The sequence below is a fragment of the Oryx dammah genome, unplaced genomic scaffold (assembly GCF_014754425.2).
Source record: "Oryx dammah isolate SB20612 unplaced genomic scaffold, SCBI_Odam_1.1 HiC_scaffold_26, whole genome shotgun sequence".
Classification (NCBI taxonomy): Eukaryota; Metazoa; Chordata; class Mammalia; order Artiodactyla; family Bovidae; genus Oryx; species Oryx dammah.
In genome coordinates, this window is record NW_024070210.1 from 75,825,194 (window position 1) to 75,850,631 (window position 25,438).

Sequence of the window (25,438 nt, forward strand, 5' to 3'; positions counted from 1 at the left end):
AGAATTTCGAGGAAACGTTTCAATCCTGCTCTGAAATGCTTATTTCAAACCAGGTTAGCTCCGTTTCTTCTCAATAACTTGTGCTCAGACTAGTTGTTTGCACCTCACTTTGCTTTTATCTAAGCTTTTGCATTCCCACAAGGGGGAATTCTTTCTGTCCTCCTCTTATAAAATCCACGCTCACACAATCATTCTCATGACCTGGCTTAGGCACCATCTAGTAAGAAAGACTTCCTAGATAGTGCCCCATGACCCCCATCAGCCCTGGTTTGGGAGCCAACGTTGGTTTAGGAGCTGCAGCTCTGTGCTCTGGAACTAACCTTCACAGGCTTGATTTGGTTTTAATCACATTACTCTTGTAACTGAAGATGATGAATGAATGCATCCATGCAGAAAGCCATTTCCTTCCAGGCTTCCAGCTCTCACTCAGGCATTGTTGCCTTAAGAGTTGGGGCAGGGCAGGTAAATGGTTCTTTTGAATTTGACTTTGCAGGTGGGTTTGTGATTTCCAAAACTCTTAAAAGCCGATTTTTGGCTGACTCCGGGTGTCAAGCCCAGTGGAGTGTTCTGTGAATGTTGGCTTAGCCACTGCTTTGTCCCTTCTAAGTGAATTCACTTACCTTGGAGACTGTCCTGGTCTCTGAATCACCCAGTTGCAATGCCTGTTGAGAACCTAACTCAGAGTGGGAAAGAGGAAGGGATACACTCAGGGTCTATTTAGTGCTGCCCTATCAGAATGGTTGTCCCATTGCCCTCTGCAGCCGTTACAGCCTCTGTTATCCCACAGGCTGTACAGCTCTCTCAAAGAGGTAGAGTATTTCCCTGCAGCGCCTTGAAGAATGAAAGGTACATAGCAGACAATGAGGATTCTGCACAGGAACCAAAGCCTTGGGATTTTTGGTGACACATTGATTCTGCCTTCCTTTTTATGTCATTCCCTCTCCTCAATCAAAATTATCTTCTGTGTCCTCACAGGTCATCTCCTGTTTCACTTTGATGACTCCTCCAGATCAGTGCCTTTCCTTTCTATCCACCTCTCACTAAGAAAAATCTTGACACCTATGTTCTTCACACACACATACACACAATGATCATATTTTTGTGCTTTGTGAAGAAGGGAAAAAAATCCTCTAAAATCTTTAGTTTACACTACGGTTTACTCTTAGTGTGGCACATTCTATGGGTTTTGACAAAATGTACAATGATATATATCCACCATCATTAAAGTATCATACAGAATAATTTCACTGCCCTAAAAATCCTCAGGGCTTCCCCAATGCATTCCCCCCTCCCCTATAAGCTCTGACAACTGCTGACCCTTTTATCATCTCCATAGTTTTGCATTTTCCAGAATGCTGAGTATTTGTGGTTGTTGTTGTTTAGTTGCTAAGTCGTGTCGGACTGTTTGTGACCCCCATGGACTGTAGCCCGCCAGGCTCCTCCGTTCATGGGATTCTCCGGGCATGAATATTGGAGTGGGTTGCCATTTCCTCCTCCAGCTGAATATTTGGAATCATACAGTATGTAGCCTTTTCAGATTGGCTTCTTTCACTTACACACATTTAAAGTTCTTCCATACCATTTCATGGTTTGATATCTCATTTCTTCCTGGTGCTGTATAGTAGTCCATTGTATGGATGTACCACAGTTTTGTTTATTTACTTATTGAAGGACATCTTTACCGTTTCCCAGTTTTGAAGATTATACACATATAAAGCTGTTTCATGGGCAGGTTTTTGTGTGGACATCAGTTTTCAACTCATTTGAGTAAGTACCTAGGAATGTGACTGCTGGATTGTATGGAAAGAATATATTTAGTTTTGTAAGAAACTGTCAAAATGTCTTCCACTGTGGCATGGTGTATTTTTAAACACCATTTGTAAGGTTAAAGCTCTGGTTTTTAAAAAATGTCCTTTATATATGTAGCATATTTTTAAAAAATACTTAAATTATACAGAACACAATTTACCCACAGATAAACATATTTTGCCGTATTTCTTTTCCAAAAATGAATGATAAATCTCTAGGAGTAGGAAAAGAATACTTGATGAAACACGATGTCTGCTTTTTTTTCTAAAACAGAATGTCTTTTTAAGATTCCTGATGTATGTTGCGGGCGAAATGATACAGAGACAAGACACACACAAAGGATAGACAAGACACACAGCTCCGGCCGGAGGGAAAAATCTGCGCAAGCCCCCTTGCGGTTTATTTATATACCCCAGGTGCTGGACACATTCCAAGAATCTAGGAAGTACATTCTTTACCAAATAAGGGCAGAAAAGCCAAATGCAAGCAAAGACAGGGGAACAAAGAGAGAAAGTGACCGCAAGGTGTTTACTAAGAAGCCTGCCCAGAACTCCATCCTCTTCCTTATTTCTAAGGAGGGCATGTTCCCTCGTATGCGAGTGGATCATTAACCTTGGATATTGTGTACAGGCTTCCTGGCAGAACATCCTGTTTGCAGGCATGCTCTGCCCAAGCAGAGAGTCTTGTTTGCAGGCACATCTCCGCTTCCTTAACCATTCCTTCTCTTGGTCACTGTTGAACCCCTACATCTCCCCCTTCTTTTAGTGAAGCAGTAGCAAGCTGTAAGGCAGCAAGAACGAGTTGTCTATCCTTTTTTAGTTGTTGCCCTCTTCGCCAGCACCGGAAGACTAGAATAATAACACAGCATAAGAATAATATAAACAAAGTGTTCCCGAAAGTAGTTCCAATCAAGGTAGATACATGCCCAACGGGATTTAAATTATTTATTTCTTTCTGCAAACCCCTTAACAAATCAGACTCAGTAATATCAGGTAATGTTCTGCTAAATGTAGACAAAATTTGCTGTTCTAATTCCATGATTTCCTTAGTGAGATTTTGATGCCGTTAGTGATCTTTTTACTTTTTCCCAACCCTCACTCATGTTGAAAGGTACAGGTGTAATACATAATTGAGAAGAGTTCCAATCACATTTTAGCATACTTTTTGTGGATAATACAGTTAATTGGTCCCCAAGCCAGGAAACAGTGTGTTGAAGATTGAGCACGTCAGTTGCAAGTTGCGCATCTAGATCTCGTTGTTGTTGCCATAACAAATGAGAGTCCTTATGCCATTTCTGTACAAAGTCTGCTGTCTGGACACCTTGATGCAAAGCCAGTCCAGCCACAGCGGCGGTTGCAGTAATTGAAGCCACGGCAAGAATTGAAGCTATGATGACTCCAATCATGCGCCGGGACCGATGAAGCAATGTCTGTACAGCAGTTACTAAATGAGATACAGCAAAAGAATCTGACCAAGGTCTTGTCAAATTTACAGGGAGACATATTTCAGTTCGAGTCTTAACAATCACCAGTGAAAAATTAGAGTTGTTGGCTTGTGTTTCAAAATTCTTCCACCACGACTGATTTACACATTGTGTTAGATTACAATGGTCACATGATATAGATCCCTCAGCAGTATTCCAAGCCCAATTCCCATACAACAATGCAAAGGGGTATTTTACACATGCTATTGCAGAATAAGATCTATTAACGTGTAAATTTACATGAAATGGACCAGAAGAGTCACCATTATCCAAAGTATAATTCCCTGACCAAACAGTGAGATTACCAGAAACCGCCCATAGTTTCCAAATATCCCCTTGAATGTGTGGATAGCCCTGCAATTGTAGTTGAGGAGGGACAAGTGCAAATTGTTGCCATTTAACTGTTTCATTCCCATTGCCTATCAAAGTACCATTTGCACGATGCCACCTAAGAGATTTATTTGACCATTTTTTTAGGAATTGCCCATGATCTGGACTCCAATCTATAATGATAAACACAGAATAATTCATGACTTTAAAGGGTTGATGACCTCAGCAATGTTCCCATTCCAGAGATTCTAAAGAAGGAATAAAAAAATTAGAAGGACATAACGGTATAGAGGTATCAGGAGGGTGACTCATCAGTGTCATAGAAGTGTTGAATCCCCTGGTGGAAACAAGCACAGTAAAGACAGTGAAATGGTAACTGTTATATTTTATCCCCCAAGTATTATAAGAATGATGAAAGCGTTTTCTTGTGGAGAGACAGAATGGATGTCCTCCAATACACAAGGGGAGACCCTCTACTGCAATAGTAACATTGCTTATATTATATTGATTATTATGATATGCAGATGCTCAATTCCCCCACAAACAGGTGGCGGGAAGAATGCAACCTCATTGGTGCATACCTGTGTTTCAGGTCTCCCCAAGGAACAGCCCTCACGAGAGGAGGATTAGGAACATAAGCCCAATAAGTATATTCTATCGCTTGTGCATACATTACCTGACAAGTGACCACGGCCATCATGGCCAACAGCAAATTAGTAGGATTAAGAGGTTGACCAGCATGAACAAGAGTTTTCTCAGCCTCTTGTGTGAGCTTTTTCAGTTGCCCCCATGTTGGAGGGGACGCAGATCGGGTAGGGAAGGTAAAGCTCCGTTGTGCAGAAAGCTCTTCAAATTTCCGCACAAAACGATTATCCATTATGAATCTTGATCAATTGAGTTGGAGCCCAGAATCTGAAATTATCAACAGATATGAAAGCATAACCTCGTCCCAGATATATCAGTAAGGCTGGAACCCAGCCCTTCTCTTTATCTTTATACCAAATAGGTGTCTCTAGATTTTTCTTTTCTTCTTTTTTTCCTTGAAGATGTAATTCTGCTGTGGATAAATTTTCATTACTCCAAACATTTAAAAAATTTAAAGTAATCAGAGTTTTATTCAGTACATCTTTGGGTTTCATATACTTCTCGTGTTCCCCCTTTTTAATTTTTTCAAGGTATTTATGTAAAGTATGATTAGCTCTTTTAATAATAGCTTGACCCTGGCTATTACAAGGAATCCCAAAAGTATGTTTTATATGATAAGATGAAAGGAAATGAGCTAATTTTGTAGATTGATAGGCAGGTGCATTATCCATCTTTAATTTTGTTGGTATCCCCATAACTGCAAAGCAAAACAACAAATGAGTAATAACAGCATCAGCCTTTTAAGAGGGCAATGTAGTGGCCCATTGAAAATGGGTATATGTATCGATGGTGTGGTGAATATATTTTTGTTGCCTGAAAGAAGAGAAATAAAGTACATCCATCTGCCATACTTGATTGGCTTGTAGTCCCCGGATATTGATATCTGGTGGGGTAAATGGCAAGGTAAAAGGTGCACATATTGAACAGGAACGAACAATATCTTGAGCTTGCTTCTGGGTAATTGCATGAGATTTTCTGAGTCTTTTAGAATTAGTATGATGTAAAGAATGTTTTTTTTAGCTGTTTTTATAGGATAAAGTAAAGCGTCAATTGCAGCATTGCCAAAGGACAAAGGTCTAGGAAGGGTAGAATGTGCACGAATATGAGTGAAAAAAATCAATTTTGAACGTTGTAAGAGTAGTTTTTGTACCTGATAGAATAATTTGTCAATGGTTGTTTTTAGGGTCAGAGGAAGGGAAACATAAGGAAGGTGTAAACAAGAGAATATGGCATATCGGGAGTCAGAAACAATATTAAGAGGGACATTGGAGAAATCTTGCAAGGCTAAAGAGATGGCCCATAATTTAGCGGGTTGCACAGAGGAAAAGGAATGGGGAAGAATTTTAGAGTTATTTGGAGTCATATCTAGCGGTAGTTTTATTTGCGTCGGTATAAACAGTAGGTCTTTCAATGTGATTTTTTGAAATAGGAGATTGAAGAATTAAAGAGTTAGTTTGAAGAAATGTAATCAATTTGGACAAAGGATAATGATTAGAAAAGGAACCTGGAAATGAAGCAAGAGAAATCTGCCAATTTTCATTAAATTGTAAACATCGAGATATCTGAGCATTTGTCAACTGAGAAATAATTTGATATGGTTTTTTTTTAGATAACTGTAAGATACGATGGCAACCTCTTTGTATGAGAAACGCCAATTTATCCATATAAGTCGTCAATTTTTAAAAAAAACTGTTAGGTAAAAAGACCCATTTGATTAATCTTTTATTTTGAGCAATTGCGCCGGATGGGGAATGAGGGGTATGAAATATTATGAAAGAAATAGGTTGAGATGGAGAAATGTAGGTTAAAAATCCATCGTTTAATCGTTGTTGAACAAATTGAAGTTCCTGCAAAGCCAAAGGGGTTAATGTCCGAGGACTATCTAAAGTGGTGTCTCCCTCTAATGTAGAGAATAAATGTCGTAATTGGTAAGTAGGAATCCCAAGTACTGGGCGTAACCAATTAATATCTCTCAATAATTTTTGGAAGTCATTTAAAGTTTTTAAATGGTCTCTTTTAATTTGTAATTTTGGGGGCCGAATTTGGTGTTGTTTTAATATAGTTCTTAAATAAGAAAATCTTTTTGAATTTTTTTTTTGGAGCTATACGCAAGTTGTATTGCTTTAAGGCTTTTTGCACCCTTAAAAAGAATTTATCACGTTCAGCAATATTAGGAGCTGCTAATAAAAGATCATCTATATAATGATATAGGATATAATTAGGGTAATCCTGACGGATGGACTGTAGGGAACGAGCTACAAACTCTTGGCATAGGGTAGGACTATTTATCATTTTTTGTGGCAAGACTGCCCATTGATAGCGTTTAACGGGTGAGAGTGATTGAGAACAGGAACTGTGAAAGCAAATTTATCTCTATCTTGTAATTGTAGAGAGATGGTAAAAAAAAACAATCTTTAAGATCTAATACCATTAAAGACCAATTTTGTGGAATTAGAGCTGGAGATGGAAGACCCAATTGCAAAGCTCCCATAGGTTTAATACATTTATTAACCTCTCTTAAATCAGTCAACATTTTCTTTTTTCCAGATTTTTTTTTATAACAAACACAGGAGAATTTCAAGGGGAAGTGGAGGGTTCTATATGGCCAAGTTGAAGTTGTTCTGATACTTATTGTTCTAAAGCCTCGAGCTTTATTTGTGGTAATGGCCACTGCTCAACCCATTTGGGGGTATTAGTTACCCATTTTAATGGGAGAGCTCGAGGAATTTGAGCAGTGGCCACTAGTTTTCCAAAGGAATGGTTATAGAAGCCCTCATGGGAGAGAGATCTCTTCCCCATATATTAACAGGTATATTAACAATATAAAAATTGACAAAGACTGTTTTTCCATTATGAAGTTGACATTGTAAGGGACGAGTACTTTTTCAGACATTTGCAATTGAACCCAATCTTGTCAACGTTAGAGGGCTTTTTTTTGTTCCAATCTTGGGGCCATTGTTGAGAGGAAATGACCGAAACATCTGCCCCGGTGTCTACTAACCCTTTAAAATTCCTTCCCTGTATGATCAAGGAAAGAACAGGGCGAGAGTCTTTAATGAGCATCTCCCAAAATATATGTTGTCCAGCACTCCCAAAACCTCCCATTCGTTCAGAAGGGAGGGCAGAAAATGGATGATAAGATAGAAGTAACTGTGTTATTCGTTTTCCAGCCAATAAAGATATTGTAATAGAAGTAGAAGCCATGATTAAAATTTTTCCGATATAATCTGAATCAATTATTCCAGGTATAACAGTTAACCCTCTCAATGCTGCACTGCTACAGCCCAATATCAAACCAAAAGTTCTTCTAGGTAACGGCCCAAAGACATTAGTTTTTAGTTTGTAAATTTTTTTTCCTGGTGACGAACATTTTTAGCCAAAGGTAGATCAGCGGCTGCACTGCCTGAAGTAGCAAAGCGTAAATCTGATATCATCAAGGGTTTGATCACTCTTGATGCAGTAATCATCTCTAGGGGTTGTTGGGAAACAAAGGGGCCATTTGAGGAGGGGGAGGAGCAGCCAGTTGAGTCCCCGACATTGTTCCTGGGCCCCAGGACTGAGGCCCGTTAAATAGTTTTTTGAATGTAGATTGCCAATGGGATTGCCGTATTTGTCAGTTTTAGAACATTTATTAGTCCAGGAGGTTTATTAGGTTTCGTTGTTTTTTTTTTTTTTTGCTTTGCTTTTAATTTTTTACAATCTTTTTTTATATGTCCAGGTTTCTCACAATGGTAACAATTTTTGCTTTTATTGGGCTTTATAACCTGAGCTAAAGCATTAGCGAAAACAGTGGCATGGTGTTCAGTTCCTCCCATCCCAGAGCAAGCTCTGATATATTTAGCAATAGAAGCTCCTTGCCCCTTTAAAGGACCCAAGATACCTTTACATTTTGGGTTGGCATTTTTAAAAGCCAACGTCTGTAAAAGTACCTCAGAAATCTCATCACGCCCAACAGCCCGTTTTATGGCCACCCGTAATCTGGCGAGAAAGTCAGTATATGGTTCATTGGGCCCTTGTAGAGTTTTTGTAAAAGAAGGCTGAGCATGACCAGTAGGCACAACACGACGCCAAGCTCTAAGAAATACTTGGCGCACCTGTTGCAAATCCTGGTCAGAATATTGAGCCTGATCTCGTAAGGCTCGAAATTGTCCCTCTCTCATTAACTTATCTTTTAATGGCCCAGGAAGATTTTGTCCCTCATTAATCCGTGCTTGTTTTCGGGCTTTTTTTCCCCACCAGCTCCTTAACTGCAACCATTGGGATCCTTTAAGCACGGCCTGAGCTATAGCCTCCCAATCCAAGGGAAGGACTAATTTTGTTTTTCTTATCGATTTTAACATAGCTAATACAAATGGGGATTGGGGGCCATATTGAACAACGGCGGCTTTAAAATCCTTGAAAAATTTATATTCAAAAGGCGAATATTGAACATTAATCATATTGCTGGGGGCTGCTTGCCGTTGAATTGGAAATAGTTGTGGAGGATCTATAAAACCACCAGGGGGCGCAGGAATATCATCATCATAAAACATGGACATGGGGAATGAGAAGGAACGTCCCTCCCGACCCACATCCGGTGCTCTAGGAGACACCGGAAAAAGAGAAGCATAAGGAGGGGCCGTAGGGGTAGGAGCCTTTTTCTTTCCTCATTTTGTGCTTTCCACCATTTTTGAAAAAGTTGTGTCATTTGATCCACCTCGGAGTTTTCGTCAGATGAGGAGGAAGACTCACTGGAACGATCAGATTCGACATCTGAGTTCCCATCTCTAGAAGATAAAGCGGCGGCCGGGGAAGCTTTATTTAAAGCGGCAGCAGCGGAGCCCTTTTGTTCCTCATTAGAGACTTCTTCGTAAATCACCTCAGATTGTACAGATTTAGTTTCACTCTCTGTAGAAAGCAATGCAAGTGCTTGAGTAATAGCACTACATAAAGTCTATAGTTTTAAAGGAATTATATTACCTCTTTGATGCTGTTGCCGTGATTTTTTTTGTATTAATTTTCATTTTTTCAGGTTTAGCTGTACTTTTGGTTGGCACTTAAACCAATAACAATGTTGCTCCACAAGGCGAAATAACTGATAGCCGGCGACTAGAAGCCTTTACCCCGATGGAGTGGAGAAGTCCTTTGACTAACTCCATGTATTGTGCCTTTACTGATGGGGAGCTCCCCATAATTTTCCTGAAAGTTCCCCTGCCTTGGACCTACAATCCCCGAGGGGTACTTACCCTTTCGGTTTCGCTGGAGCCCCACGTTGGGCGCCAGATGTTGCGGGCGAAATGATACAGAGACAAGACACACACAAAGGACAGACAAGACACACAGCTCCGGCCGGAGGGAAAAATCTGCGCAAGCCCCCTTGCGGTTTATTTCTATACCCCAGGTGCTGAACACATTCGAAAAATCTAGGAAGTACATTCTTTACCAAATAAGGGCAAAAAAGCCAAATGCAAGCAAAGACAGGGGAACAAAGAGAGAAAGTGACCTCAAGGTGTTTACTAAAAAGCCTGCCCAGAACTCCATCCTCTTCTTATTTCTAAGGAGGACATGTTCCCTCGTATGCGAGTGGATCATTAACCTTGGATATTGTGTACAGGCTTCCTGGCAGAACATCCTGTTTGCAGGCATGCTCTGCCCAAGCAGAGAGTCTTGTTTGCAGGCACATCTCCGCTTCCTTAACCATTCCTTCTCTTGGTCACTGTTAAACTCCTACAATTTATAACAGTCAATTGTACTACTCCAGAAAGTAGTGACAATTTTATGAGAAAGTCTTTGTCACTGTATCCTGGCCAGTATTAAACAGTAAACACTGTGTGATTTGGTGATGAAACAAAATCCCCTAGTTTGAATTAGTATTTATTTCTTATTATTCCCACATGCATATTTTGCTTTTTTGCATTGCTTATTCTCTGCATTGTTTGTTCACACTCTTTTGAAGGACAGATATTTCTACAGTATTTCTCTTTAAACTCTGAATTGCTTAGTATAAATTATTCATGGAAAGGGAAAATTGTAGGGCTGGGGGAAGGGGTTGAGGGATATTACCCAATATTCAGTTAAGACTAGCTGGTCTTCAAGATTAGGAGATACCATTCAAATCTAAAAAGGGTACCGTTATTTCATGCTGCTGCTGCTGCTAAATCGCTTCAGTCGTGTCCGACTCTGTGCGACCCCATAGACGGCAGCCCACCAGGCTCCTCCATCCCTGGGATTCTCCAGGCAAGAATACTGGAGTGGGTTGCCATTTCCTTCTCCAAGGCATGCATGCATGCTAAGTCTCTTCAGTCGTGTCCGACTCTGTGCGACCCCATGGACAGCAGCCCACCAGGCTCCTCTGTCCACGGAATTCTCTAGGCAAGAATACTGGGGTGGGTTGCCATTTCCTTCTCCAACCGTTACTTCATATCTCTTCAGTAAACCGAATCACCTGTAATGCATGATCACAGAGAGGACATATAACATTAAGTTTTATGGTCGGCAAAAAGTTGTTCTTTTGTTGCCTGAAAATCAAATTAAACATTTCACAGTTATTGATTTAGGAGATAAAACCTAGTGGAATAGGAGACTGCAGCGAAAGATTAAACATCTCCTCTTGGCGCAACCGAACCAGCGATCTAAGGATGACAGAAGCTTAATCACGGATACAGTCCTCCGCTCTGCTAGCTGAGCTACCAAAGGGTACATCTAGTACGATAAAGTGTCGACTACTGAGCATTATAGTAACAGCCAGTGAGTGGCCTAGCTTCTTTGTATCTGAAGTTCGGGCTTAAACTGGAGGTCAAGAAATCTCCAGAGAGTTGAATCTAGGGTAGACTGAATCCTGGAGTAGCCTGGGGCAGAAGGACACAGAAGCTGAGTCGGAGGAAGTAAAAGAGCAGAAACCGTCCGGATTGGGGTGTATCTGCATAGCTTCTGGGCTGAGCTGTTCCAGAGTAATCGGCAAATCAGTTCTCGCTCCAGAAAGAAAGGAAAAACGGGAGTCAGGCAGGTTGCAAGTGGGAAAATGAGCAGGACTCCACGCTCCAGTGGCAGCCGGAGGATCAACCTGTCGGCCGGGGTTGATTTATTCTTGACCTCAAACGCAGTTATGTGGACTTCGCCAATCCTATAATCTTTCCTCTCAAATCTTCAGAAGATAATTTTCCCTGAAACTTCACACACTGCTTCCTTTACTTTCAAGAGTCAGTGTAAGAAAGAAAAGCGCAGAAAGCACCACCCTCACTAGGAAAGGTACTCTTTCTAGGCCCCAGCGAGATTTGAACTCGCGACCCCTGGTTTACAAGACCAGTGCTCTAACCCCTGAGCTATGGAGCCAACGCGCAGTGCGCCTTTTACCGTCGACTTCCTTAAGTTTTGAAACCTGCAACTAGATAACATTTAAATGAAATGTAATAGATATTTTAAAATTAAAAGGAATTTCTTTGGAAGGAAGCGCTTCTTTATATACGAAGAAGAAATATGTTCTTGACTAGGCCCAAACGGGAACGTAAGTCACTGGAAGAGCACTGGTAGCGCCCACAGTGCGTGCTCCTCAGGCTCGGGCCTGACAAGTCCCTGAACTTGGGCAACACCAGGGCCACCAGCGCGGCCCTGGGATAAAGTGGGGGACGTGAGGGTGCGAGGCACGGCATCACGTCCTTGTCTCCTGTCTGCTTGGATTCTTGTAAAAGTAACTGCTACAGCTCTCGTAGACTAATATTAGGATTTGTTCTTGTTTAAAGAAAGACGGACTTCTCGAAGCCCAGAGCCTGCCCGAGGTGAAGACATTCAGGGGTCTAGGCCGTCCCCACCACGATCTATCAGTAGAACCAGGTTCAGTCTTAGTCAGCCTGGGTCTGAGATTCCTCCAGGTTTCCTGAAGCAAAAATAGACTAGAAGAGGAGTAACCTTCCCCTCGGTCCCTTAACACTCTTTGCCAACAGCTCGGAGTCAGCGGCAGCTGCTTCTCTCTCGGTCTCAGAGCTCTTCTAAATAACCAACCTGAATTCCGGAACCAACAGAAAGTGGCGAGGCGGAGAATGGTTGGGAAGGGGGCGGTCCCCTTCTTTTCTCTCGCATCTTAGCCCGCCCAGCAATCTGGCGCGGATATTGAGCCCTGCGTTCGTTGTTTATCAAGTTTGTGCCCTGAGCCAGGAATATGCTCGGTGCGCGGTGAACCGTGTGACCAAGGCAGACAAGCTAGAGCCCAACAGCTTCGTTCCCCAGGTAGAAGAGACTGCGGAGTAAGGACAAAGCTCTCCCTTCCCATTCCACCCACCACCTTCTGGGTGCTGGAGAAGCGGGCGAGGGTAGGCTTCTAAAGAAGACGGTATTGGAAATGGTCGACTCTTCCCGACGTTTGCCACCTTCCGCGCTCCCTTGAAGAGTGCCTTAAATCTAGATCTGTAGTACAAAGTTCATTAAATTAAGCTGAAAGAAAACAGCAAGAGCATGATACGCGGTGTTGACACAGTGGGCAGGCTGAGGCAGCGGTTCTAGTATTTGACCTCCGCAGGGGCGTGGTATCGGGTTCCTCAGCTCTAGACGCTGGGCGGGAGGGCTTTCGATGAAATCAATGTGGTTTTTTGTCTTTACCTGTCCTCTAACTCCAGGCCACCTGCAGGGAAGTTTGTCCTAACTGTAAGAACTCAGACCCTTGCAAGAGGGTCCACAGGTGGACTAGCAGCTCAGCCTGAGTCCCTTACTGAACAGTTCTGCCTCTGGAACGCTGTGGCTCAGGTTTCACTGAATCCGCACGCTGATGCTCCTGAAGTCTGGAGAAAATCACTGTGCTTAGGAGAAGAATCAAAAATGGTCCTCACACAATGAGATGCAGCGAAAAGAATAAATGAATATTCTTAAATAGGAAGACAAGCTCCAGAGCCTGGCTCGTTGGTCTAGTGGTATGATTCTCGCTTTGGGTGCGAGAGGTCCCGGGTTCAAATCCCGGACGAGCCCAGGTGTTCTTTTTTTTTTTTCCTTTCCCCCCTCTTTAAAGCTGAATGAAGCCAACACCACTAAGCCTAGATCCACTTAGGTGAAGTCCCTTTCAACCTTGACCTGACTCAAGGACTTCGTTGTAGACAGAGGCCCCTCTAGATATTTTGTCAGGAATATCTTGCTCAGGCTGATGTTACGTCGGCACTTCGAGGGGGAAAGAAAACTAGTGCGCTTCTCATTCGGCGTTCACACGGAGTAGAGTGGTACCCGGAGGTGTGCTGGGGCTGCTACGCCTGACAGAACTCTCTTTCCGAGGCCCTCGTCTGTCTTCCCGAGTCGCAAGTGCTGTACGCGGTCTTCCCAATGCTAAATAGGGGCTCCGGGAACCCCTGGGCTCAAAGGGTTCAGGCATCCACGCTGTCCAAAAGGAGTACAATTGAATCATTTTAAGGCATTATTTTCCAAAACACAGTACAACATAGTGACAATTGTCTTGCCATTTCTGGCAAGAATCCACCAGACTCTTCACTTCAAAGTGAAGTGAAACTCACTTGGAAAACCAGCAGGCTATAATGTGAGGTGTCTACTTGTGACCTTAGGGTGTGGTTAATCCCGATTTGTGGAAGTCGCCCAGACTTAGAAACCACTGGTATGATAGGCCTTCAGACTTGCTTGTCTTCCTAAACTGCTTATACAAGGGGAATCTTTGACAGGATTTCTGTCTGACTTGATCATATTTGTCCTTTGCAAGTTTCTTCTCTTAGAAAGGTTTTGTGACCAGGCAAGAATAAAGAGTTTTGCGATTGGTGATTGGAGGGAGGGGAGAAAGTAGAATCCTCCAGGACGCCCTGACAGATTGACCCTCCACTGAGAAAGGTGACTATCTAGCCTGGGCTTTAACGTGTTTGCTGAATGACTACTGGTGGAGATGCACAGTGAGAATTTGGATATAAAGTCCTTAGATTCAAGAGAAAGATCCGGAAAGAATTTTACAAATAAAAAACATAGAGCAGTTAACAGTGATGTGGGTAAGAACCAACAGGGAAGAGCAATTATATAGAGAAGAATTTAAGGACAGGCCCTGGTGATCATTAGTGTTTAAAAATGTGAAAACAAAATGCCCATGAGTGAGGGAACTAGAGAAGGAAGGCTCATGACAGTCACTTGCTCTGATGGCTTCTTTATTTGCTTAGGGCCCACTGACAATCTTTATCAGCATTTAAAGCAAAAAGTTTAGGGAAGATGACAGTGCTGCATGGAATGAAGAATGAGGGGAAGGTGTGGACAGATAAGTAAATCTTTCTTCTTAGTATCTTGAGTGAGAAGAGGAGGACCTAGACAGTTCACACATTTAGCTTGGAGGTCTTGGGATAGCTTCACAATTATTTAATTGTCCACTCAAGGACAATCAGTGGGTCTTTTGCTGCCCTGCCCTGAAACCTGGGCAAAGGTATGTTGGGGTTGCCAAAAGTGTACTCCTTGACCTTGGTATGTTCTGACTCTTAAGGGTTTTTATCAGTAGCACAGATCAAAGTGGCATCTGTGCCACTTTCCTTCCATTATCCTCCTTCCATTATCATGGTAAGAAGCAGAAGTACTGGCTACAATCAAGACAAGGAACTCTTTAGCCCTTGAAAAAAGGCTTGAAGGAGCAAATTAAAGAATACCCAGGCAGCTTGAGGGGGGAGATAAAGGAAAATTAGTTCTGAAAAGCAGAAATAGTTTAAGATGATCTTATGTGGGAGAGATGTGGGGATTTCTTATCTCAAATAAGATCTTTTGATCTTTGAGAAAGTAATGTCCATTGGGAATCAGAAACAGAGCACCTGGCTAAAGATTCAGTAGGTACTTTCTTCTGTAGTGATGGAAACTGGGACCTTATCTTCTGGGTTCTACTTGAGAGGAGCAGCACCAGCTTCTACAGCTAAGAGTCTGAGTTCCGAGTTTATTTTACTGATGACACTTCCAACAAGTAATTTTGTTGCTTGTTGGGGTTGAGACCCACTATGTCATCTTCACTGCTTGGGGAATGTTAGGAGTCACAGAAAACATCTGGAAAACTTGTCAAAGTCTTTACTGCTAAAATCTTTTCTGTATTGGCAGATTTTGAAATACTTCCTATAGCCGCAATGCATTTTTTTTGTTTAAGATGGGGAATCCAAGGGAAATATCCATATGCAAAACTTCACAAAATCATGGTTTTCCTGGAATGAGGATCTTTAAGGAAGGTCTTGACTATGTATGTATAGCTACTGAACTCATCTGCTCCAAGGCCCACTCAGGAGCTCAGCCATAGACTCAGGGCCTGTATAATCTTAGAGCTGCTAAACTGTCTTCCTCACCTCCTATGGTGCCTATAACTATGGTACTCCTATGCCAATATGGGCGTTTAATAAGCTATTGTCAACATGATCCCCTTTGAATTATACAAAAGTGTCCCCAGCAAATCACTATTGAGCATACTTATTTGACACTTTTTCATTCCTTATGTAATTTTTCCCTACAAGAAACAAAAAAGTAATGAGACTTTGCTATGTTCCAAATTACCAGGTACTCTTCTGGATGGCATGGAAACAAATTCAGATATGATCCAGTCTCTGTCTTTAAGAAGTTTGAAAAATAATGGGAGACAGGAGAAATGCTGCAGCTTATTATTACCAAAAAAATTGTATCATTTAGGATTCAGTCAAAGTGGAAGCACTGTAAGTAGTGATGAATAAGAGATTTATTACAATTCTGGGAACTGATGAAAAAGTTTATGTCAAGCTCTTGCTTCTGTGACTAGTGTTGGGCCTGAATCTGTAACCCTGGGGGTGAACAGGTAAGGACAAATGGGCATTGAAGTGAGGGGAGAATCATTCAAACTTACACCAAGAAATCCATAAAGACAAAATGAAATAAAAAGGGAAAACTGGGACCTACATCTGTCTCTCACTGTCTCCAAACTTGTTGATATGGGAGATCTGCAGGAGAAGCTTCATCATAGAACTACCCATGCACTTGGCCCAAGAGATGGAGGAGGAGATCCATTTGTGCTAGAGGAGTTGTGGGTCCAACAGAAGCCCATACCAATGAGTAAAAAGCGGACTAGCAGAATAGCATCTCTGTTGCATCAATAAGTGCAAGCTGCAACAAAGCCTGGCATTCTATGCCAATCTTCAGAACACAGTGGTTGTTGTGTGTGACATTTTCACCTTCTAAATCTCACTGCAAATTTCACCACATCCATATAGAAATTTAGATCCATATAGAAAGGAAAATTCCAGATAATGTAGTTCCAGCTTAGACAGACACAGTACAAAGTCAACTTTCTTGGGCACCTCCTAAGTACCAGGCTGTGTTCTGTGTGTTTGGAACACATTCTTATTTTTAGCTTCCTCTTATTTTGTGATCTCTGGGATTGACTTCCAGTTTTTATGCTCCATGAAATTAGGTAGCTTTTAAGGCAATATCTCTTCTGCTCTCTGGGCAACACTTCTAGATCATTCCAGAAGAATTCTTTTTCCCTCTCAAATTAGTGCTTATTCTTATTCCTTCCACTCGTCTAGTTCTCAATCAGGAATCTTTCAGGATCGAAATATTTAGTGTGTGTGTTTGTGTACTACTAATAGAACCAGATAAAAGCATCACTATTTCTAGTGACCATTGAAACTTTATGGCTATTTCTTTGCATATTAATGCTCAGTTTGCCAATTTTGCAACATTATTTTGAGGTTGATGTCCTGTCCATATTTTGATATTGATTTTTTCTAAGCATTATGTCTATGTATACAAATGCACTCCAACATAGAGTTAATTCCTATGTAGTGAACAATAGCTTCTGGAAGCTTCTCTAACAAGAAAATACTTAACAGGATAAATCAATTTTCATATGACCTCCAATGTTATTTTGTAAACCTCCTTATCATCCCCTGTCTTTGAATTATTATTTTTCTCTTAGTCTTCCCCTTTAAGATCAAAGTCGCTTGAGGTTAGGAACCATTGCTTATTCATCTTATTATACATAATAAAGACATTATATATAATAACATATATTACTGTATCACAGTATCCAACAAAGATGCTTAAAAAACCTTTGTTGAATGATTGAATACATACATACATATATACATACATAAACATTTGTCCAAGATTCCAAGGTCACCACAAATAAGAACCCCTATTTCCTTTCAAATATACAATGAAGTAGATAAAATGTAACACAAAGTCTGATTCTTGGTAGGTACAACAGTAGTTGATATTCTTAATTTTTTTATATTGAAAGTCTTCATTCCATCCGCATTTTACTAAAAATAAAAGATGAATGAGGACAACAGATATTCAAATGTAATAAAAAGATGGACAAATGAAAGCAACATAATCTACTGATACAGGAGATCTTCTCAACCCAGGGATCAAACCCAGGTCTCCCGCATTGTAGGCAGACACTTAACCATCTGAGCCACCGGGGAAGTCCGCAGTTGATATTCTTAATTGTTTTATATTGAAAGTCCTCATTCCATCCCCATTTTACTAAAAATAAAAGATGAATGAGGACAACAGATATTCAAATGTAATAAAAATATGGACAAATGAAAGCAACATAATCCACTGATAAAATGAATGAATATATCTTTAATTCACCTTTATAATACAGTGTAAATTAGAAAAACACATTAAATGCTACTATTCATAAGCTTCCTTTTTGATCTGCTTTTCCAAAGGCATCTGAAATTGCCATGAAGAAGAAAATAAGTCCCTTATTAAATTTATTTTACCTCTTTTCCACCTAACAGTGAATGCAATTTTTTTCAGAAAGTATTAGAAAAATATACAGTTAATCTATTTATTTCTATGATTATAGGACATTTTTCTTAAGATTCTTGATTTTCATATATAATTTAAAGACTCTAATGAGAATTAGTTTTTAGCTTTTGGTGACAATCCTACACGAACTCTTTAGGAATTGAATTAAAGATATATATCCTCTTCCCAGACAAGCACATATAGGCTCAGATATATACGTTTACATAATAATAGTGCTTATACACTTTCTGAAGCTCATTCTTAGATTCTCTGGTGACTATGGACCCATAGGTTAAGACTGCACAGGTTGGAGGTTCTTATAATGGTATTGACTATGATAAATCAATAATAATGTGAATTTATATGAGATAGAATCAAGGAATTTTGCCTGAAAGAGAAGGAGGATGGATTTGATGCCTTTGTAGTTCTTTAGTGGCTCCAAAATTTGGTCATGTGCTGATATCCATGATGACGAGACAATGAGAGGATAACAAAGAAGGCTTGGACTTAGGACATCCCTAAGTGATGATGTCCCTTCCCTTTCTCCTCACTATTTTCTTGTTGAAACTCTTAGCAAGTGAAAGATGCCACCAAAATCCTGCTATTACCTTCTTAAACACGTCCTTCAAAGCTTGTTTTACTCGCTCGTTCCGTAAGGCATAGATGAATGGGTTCAGCAGCGGTGTCACAAAGGTTGTTACCACGGTCACTGCCCAGTTGGTATCCACAGAGCCACTCTGTGATGGCCGCACGTATAGGAAAATGGCACTTCCATAGAAGAGGGTCACCACCATCAAGTGGGAGGTACAGGTAGAGAAAGCCTTCTGCCGGCCTGAAGCTGAGGGGATGCGCAGGACAGCCAGGACTATGTGACCACAGGACACGGCAGTAATCATCAGTGAGGCTATGATGACAAGAGAAGCTAAGACAAAGTCCGTTTCCTCCAACTCCTTGGTGTTGGTGCATGCCAGGCGGAGCAGGGGGCCACTGTCACAGAAGTGCTGCACCACAGCATCCTGTTCACAGAAAGGAAGCAAGGCCACAGCCACTGTGGGGCCAAGCACTGCAAGGAGCCCCCCGACCCAGCAGGCCAAGGCCACGCGGAAGCACACAGCCCCGTTCATGAGCAAGGGGTACTGCAGAGGATGACAGATGGCCAGGTAGCGATCCACAGACATGACAGCCAACAGCAGGAACTCAGAGGCCCCAAGAAAGAAGTAGAGATAGAACTGGGTAATACATGCAGCAAAGGAAATAATGTTTCGCCTTGAGAGGAAATTGCTCAGCATCTTGGGAATAATGACAGAAGTGAGCAGAATCTCTAAGGAGGACAAGTTACCTAGAAAGAAGTACATGGGAGTCTGCAGGCGAGTATCAGCTCCTACCACCCCGACGATCAACACATTACCTGTTAGAGTCACCAGATAAACAAGAAGGAAGACAGAAAACAGTTCTGCTTTTGTGCTATTGAGATTTGGGAAACCCGCCAGGATGAACTCGGTCACACCACTGCTCTGGTTTCCACCAGAAGCCATTATCTTTCCCATCTGTGCAATAGCATGAACACAGTCCTGGTGAGGATTCTCCAAACAATCCTAAAATTTATTTTATAATGATATGGCACACGAAGCTCCACTTTCTCTAGTCACAGATCCTGTTAATACTTGAAGAACCTAAATGTCCATCAACAGACAAATGGATAAAGAAGATGTGACTCATATATACAATGGAATATTACTCAGTCACAAAGAAGAATGACATAATGCCATTTGCAGCGACACGGGTGGACCTAGAGAGTGTCATACTGGTGAAGTAAACCAGACAGAGAAAGAGAAATGTTGTATGCTATGACTTAAATATGAAATCTAAAAAAAAAAAAAAAAATGGGTATGATGAATGAATTTATCTATAAAATAGAACTAAAGTTACAGATGTAAAACAAAAAAACCTTACGGTTATGAAGGAGTAGAGGGAAGGATAAATTGGGAGATTGGGATTGACATATACACACTACTATATATAAAATAGATAACTAATAAGGACCTACTATATAGCACAGGGAACTCTACTCAATACTCTGTAATGGCCTAACTTGGGAAAGAATCTAAAAGGAATGGATATATGTATATGTATAACTGATTCAGTTTGCTGTACAGCTGAAACTAACACAACATTGTAAATCAACTATACTCCAATAAAAAATTTTTTTAAAGATTTGAAGGACCTGAGGTCCTCATCTAATTGATTTTTAGAGCTGAGGATTTCCTATAAATGGTAGCTAAAACTAAGGTGTGAAGATGAGAGGAGGTTCCATCTTCACATCTACTATTCTAAGATCCCAAATGGTGATATCTCATTATTATAATAACAATATCCATTGAGCTGGACAAAAATTAAGAAAAATGATTTTGTGAAGAATGTGACTCCCATTCAACCAGAATCAGAACTTAAGCCAGACTGCCTGGCTTTGAATCCCAGCATCTACACTTACTAGCCGAGTAGCCTTGGAAAAGTTACTTAACATCTCTGCGCAACTCAATTGTAAAATGCTGTAAGGAGCAAATGAATTCATAGTGCAAAGAGTTGCCAGCACTTAGCTGACAAACGATGTGATAGAGAAAACTCTGGACTCTAAGTTAGGGCACCAGAGTCTACGTTTGTCTTGCCACTTCCCTTGGAAGACAGTCAATTAATCCAGCCTTGTTTGTCTTTATCTGCTCAGCTGTAGAATGAGTCATAGGAATCTAGGCCGTTTAGTACATTTATTACACAATATTACCTTTTCATGGAGACTTTCTCCTGCAACCCAACGGTCTAACAGAACTCAGTTTGTCACAAAGTGCTTGCCTATTTAAAGCAAGTAATATTTAAAAGGGATAAACCACACTGATTCAATCAGTCAGTTATCCGCATATTTTAATTTAGTGCCAACTTCAAGCCAAATATTCTGGGGAATGTTAAGATGAGTTTCTCAAGCTTTTTCAGTCCATAATACCAAGCTAAGTCTCTTCAAACTTGGGCCCTATTAGATGACTTGCCAGAGACAAAATTAGGAATTCCTGGTAATTTCTAATAAATTCAGAAATTAAGTCCTTACCAATTGATTCTCGTAATTCCAATTCTGAAGACTTAACACCAATTATAAGAACAAATCAATGATACTCTGAAATTTGTTTTTAAAGCCTCAGTTACTAGGAGAAAACTGATCACCATTAGCCATGCAAAGCATGAGAAATGACCTTAAGTCCTTGGTTCTCTGTCAGCCCTACAGTCCTCTAGCACACCCAGCAGTCTTCATTTGCAATAAAGCTTGTGTGTTAAGTTGCTTCAGTTGAGTATGAGTCTTTGTAACCCTATGGACACGACTCTTTGTGACCCCATGGACTAAAGCCTGCCAGGCTCCTCTGTCCACGAGCTGGAGTAGATTGCCATTTCCTTCTCCAGGGTATCTTTCCGACCCAGGGATCAAACTCATATTTCTTACGTCTCCTGCATTTGCAGGCAGGTTCTTTACCACTAGTGCCACCTCTCTACTTACAATCTCTCACCTGTGGCTCCCACCCAAGTAGGAAAACTTTTGTACCTTTTGTTTAGGATAAAGCAATACTGTGGTCTTTTCCCCTAGAGATTTCACTCAACATCTCATCTCCCTGTAGCCTCTATAGAAATTACCTTATTAGCAGTAAAACCATTCAGCTTTTGTTCTAGGTTGATTATGTCTCAGGTGCTATGTTTGTTGATTCGAAGGTAAGGCAATATTGTCACTACTCTCATGCAGCTCACTGCCTAATGAGAATGACAGAAAAGTTAAAATGTGTCACATGTGAAGTGTCACAGGTAAGCCCAGGGGACTTGAGGGGGCACGTGGGAAGGAATCCAAGCTGAGACTTAGACAGAAACTATTCTGGAGAAAGGTGATACTTAAAAAATACTAAAAATAAGTATAGATTTGATAGGAGAGACAGGAGGTTTTTAATGGAAAAGAGCAGTATGTGAGCATAATACGTTGCAGTTGAAGGACAGAAAATAAGTAATGGAGTGAAATGCAATAGGACTGGTCCCCTCATAGAGGATTCTTTCTCGTTGTCTGAAAATACTGAAACTAATTGTCCCTTAAGTGAGAAGAAGATGAGCCCCAAACCAAAATATAGAAAGGATTCTTTCTACCTGCCCCTAAAAGTCTTTTATCTCCATGAAGGTGAGGATCACCCTGCAAGAATTTTCTTTCCCTTTTTATGACTGAAATGTCCTGCTCCATCCTGGAGTCCTTCCCATGACTTCTACTGTGAGGCTGACAATAGCCTGGCACACTTGGAGTTCCTGAGGATGGGCAAAGCACTTGGGAAAAGAGGCTGCAGGTGGATAATCTGCTTCTTCTTTTGTGCGTTCCTCTTGGGTATAATTCTTCAAAGCTTTTCTTCTGCCTCGTAAATAAAGGGACTTTCTGATCCTAAGGAGGCCACATCACATTGTCCCTTCTTATGGCTGTGAGCCATAAGAAGGGACAATGTGATGTGGCCAGGTCAACCATTAGGGTCCACCCTCTCCTCCCTGTATAAAGAGTTTCTTCCACAATCTGATCACTGCCTTAGGTTTGAACAGGTACACTTCAAGTGAAATACAATGATCTCATAGTGCTCCAAGGTATGTCACTAAAAAAATAGCATGAGGCTGGAAGGCAAAGGGTGGATATGGAGGGTTTAAACCATTCATCTATCTATGAAAAGACTTCATGCACTTACCTATAGCTCCTTTTGTCTCTAATGGTTGAAAAATGTTCCATTTAAATCCAGATATTCACGTTTTTTGCTGGTGAGTTTTATGTACAAACTATCAGTGTCTCTGTTTGAGACCCTGTCCTCCCTGGCTCCTGGCATGAGCCTGAGTGCAGGGAAGGAGAAGACTGAAGAAGTAGTTGATTTCTAACCAGTTCATCTATTGACAAGTAGGATCCTTCACGCAAAACTTGAGTTTCAGCGTGGGAAGGAGAAAGTGAAAGAAAAGTGAAATTGCTCAGTTGTGGCCGACTGTTTGCCACCCCATGGACTGTAACCTACCAGAGGAACCTGGTACGGGATTTTCCAGGCAGGAGTACTGGAGTGGATTGCCGTTTCCTTCTCCAGCAGGAAGGAGAGGTTAGGACAAATGGAGAAAGTAGCAATGACACCTATACGTGATCATGTGTAGATAGATAATTAGCGGGAAGCTGTTATATAACACATGGAGCCCAGCATGGAACTCTGTGACAACCTAGAAGGGTGGAAGGGGTGACAGAGGGAGGGGATATATATAATATATGTATAATATATTACATATATTGTATATAATTATGACTAATTCACATACAGCAGAGACCACCATAACACTATAAAGCAATTATCCTCCAATTAAAAAAACTTGAGTTTCCAGTGGTGATGCCCCAAAATGAGGATTTACTGAACCAAACATTAGGAGCCCAACTAGCAGCAGTGCCTGCTAAAGAAAAGAGATCCAACTGGTGAGGAAATAAAGCCATAAGAAAGAGAGAAAATAATTCCTTAAAGACACAAGAGAGATTTGCAATTGAACAGAAGTTTCTCAGACTTCATGCTTGATGAAAAGGAGGCTGACCCTTAACAAAGGTTGAGTGGGAATGCTTCTGCTTTCATCTGTCACTCATCCCAAACCAGCAGCTGTGAAAGTACTAGGCAACACAGTACAGTAATGAGAGAAAGAATGGAGTTTGACCAGCTGTGGAGGACCATAGCCAACATTTGTCTTTCTCCTGCACAGCACTCATGGGAAATATTTATATCCCAATAACAGAAGCATTGTGTTTTCTCCCTGAGGATTTACACTGATATTGAGTAGAATCCCTCCCCTGGCCTTTGGATTGGGAAGCAATAGTAGCCCCAAGGGTGGAATAAGAGAAACTTTCCTGCATCATCCCTAGCTTTTACTGCTTCTCCCAGCCTTGGACCTCATCTTCTAGTAGTAAATAACACACACACCTAAAACACTATTCAGAATTCTGAACCACTCTTCACATTTTTCTGTGTCCACTTTATGTCCTTGAATAAAGACTTGACTAATTCCTGTTCATGTTCTAAAACTCAGTTTACTCTGACACACATCAGCTTCTTTTCTGAGAAGCTTAACCCCACCTCCTGCCCACTCTCCAACCTGACCCATGGCTGGTTCTGCTAAACTAAGTCTCAATACTTAATTGGAACTCTACTTTCTCATTTGTGTCTCATGCCAGATTCTGAACTTGTAGGACAGGAATTATATTTTAGTATAATAACAACCACCAAACATAGTGCCCAGAACACATTAGGTGCTCAATAAATAAGTAAATTAAACTACTCTGACCCCTAGACTTGAGGAGCAGCTGGTATTGTGAGATGAAAACCAGTTAAGTCTTAAGCTGAGAGGGAGAAGAGTAGAGTTGTCTCTTGTTATCTCCATCAGATCGGTTCCAGAACCCCCTGGGGAGATCACAAAAACAATGAGTGTTCAAGCCCCTTGATTAGAATGGAATAGTATTTGAATATAACCTGCACATATCTTCCATATAAAGTTGACTCTTGAAAAATGCAGTGGGAGGGAGGTTTAGGAATGCCAATTCCTGTGTAGTTGAAAAACCCACATACTGCTATTTCTGCCTCAAAAACAGAGGAATTCATAAATGACTTACCCAAGAGCAGAAACCTGAAACAGTTTGGTCAGAATCAGTACTTAAATCCTTTTGATTTATTTTGATTCCACATATTGTGATCTTTAAGAGAAAAGAAACTTTCTCTCATAGCTAGTTAATTTAAGGATATGTAAAATGAAAAAGTAGGTACTATATTTATTGGAAAAATCCACAAGTAAGTGGACTCGTTCAGTTCAGACCCATGTTGTTCAAGGGTAAGCTATACTTTAAATCATTTCTAGATTACTTATAATACCTAACACAATGTAATGCAGTAGGAAATGGCAACCCTCTCCAGTATTCTTGCCTGGAGAATTCCATGGATGGAGGAGCCTGACAGGCTATAGTCCATGGGATTGCAAGAAGTTGGACAACACACTGAGTGGCTAACACACACACACACACAGACACACACACATGTAAATGCTATGTAAATAGTTGTTGGTATAGCAAATTTGCTTTGCATTTTGAAACTTTCTGGATTTTTTTTTTCTGATTATTTTAAATCCACGGTTGGTTGAATTCCCAGATGCAGAACCCATGAATATGGAGGATTGGCTGTACAGAGATCCCCCTGAGACTTAGTTTGACTGAATTTCATTCTTCTGGACATATTCTTTTTTAGAGAAAAGAAAATACCTAACTGGAAACATGAATGAGGCATGAGAAGTTTCATCAATTTCGATTCTGAGGAAATAGTGAGATCACAAACAGGTAGACCTGGTTGAGGTAAGTTGAACAAAACTAAACTAGAAACTGAGGCTCTTGTTTGTTGAGCTGCAAGGAAGACAGGT

At 40.9% G+C, this 25,438-nt stretch overlaps 1 protein-coding gene, 1 long non-coding RNA gene and 2 other non-coding genes across 4 annotated transcripts; 1 reads left to right on the forward strand and 3 right to left on the reverse strand.

The window, feature by feature from the left end:
- Positions 1 to 2,573: 2,573 nt before the first annotated feature.
- Positions 2,574 to 9,585, reverse strand: LOC120853340. The gene is made up of 3 exons (XR_005718764.1): positions 9,493 to 9,585; positions 4,299 to 4,534; positions 2,574 to 2,657 (listed from the first exon to the last, which is right to left on the reverse strand). It is a non-coding gene; the product is annotated as an uncharacterized LOC120853340 (long non-coding RNA).
- A 1,920-nt stretch (positions 9,586 to 11,505) lies between these two features.
- Positions 11,506 to 11,578, reverse strand: TRNAT-UGU. Its single transcript has one exon. It is a non-coding gene; the product is annotated as a tRNA-Thr (tRNA).
- A 1,551-nt stretch (positions 11,579 to 13,129) lies between these two features.
- On the forward strand, positions 13,130 to 13,201 carry TRNAP-UGG. The gene has a single exon. It is a non-coding gene; the product is annotated as a tRNA-Pro (tRNA).
- A 5,285-nt stretch (positions 13,202 to 18,486) lies between these two features.
- On the reverse strand, positions 18,487 to 19,503 carry LOC120853691 (olfactory receptor 6S1). Its single transcript, XM_040227644.1, has one exon. The coding sequence runs from the start codon at positions 19,501 to 19,503 to the stop codon at positions 18,487 to 18,489; it is 1,017 nt and encodes a 338-aa protein (XP_040083578.1).
- Between the last annotated feature and the right edge of the window lie 5,935 nt (positions 19,504 to 25,438).

What these genes read in the sequence shown, in the direction of transcription:
- LOC120853691 (XM_040227644.1), bottom strand. Translation starts at nt 19,503, where the DNA reads ATGGCTTCTGGTGGAAACCAGAGCAGTGGTGTGACCGAGTTCATCCTG.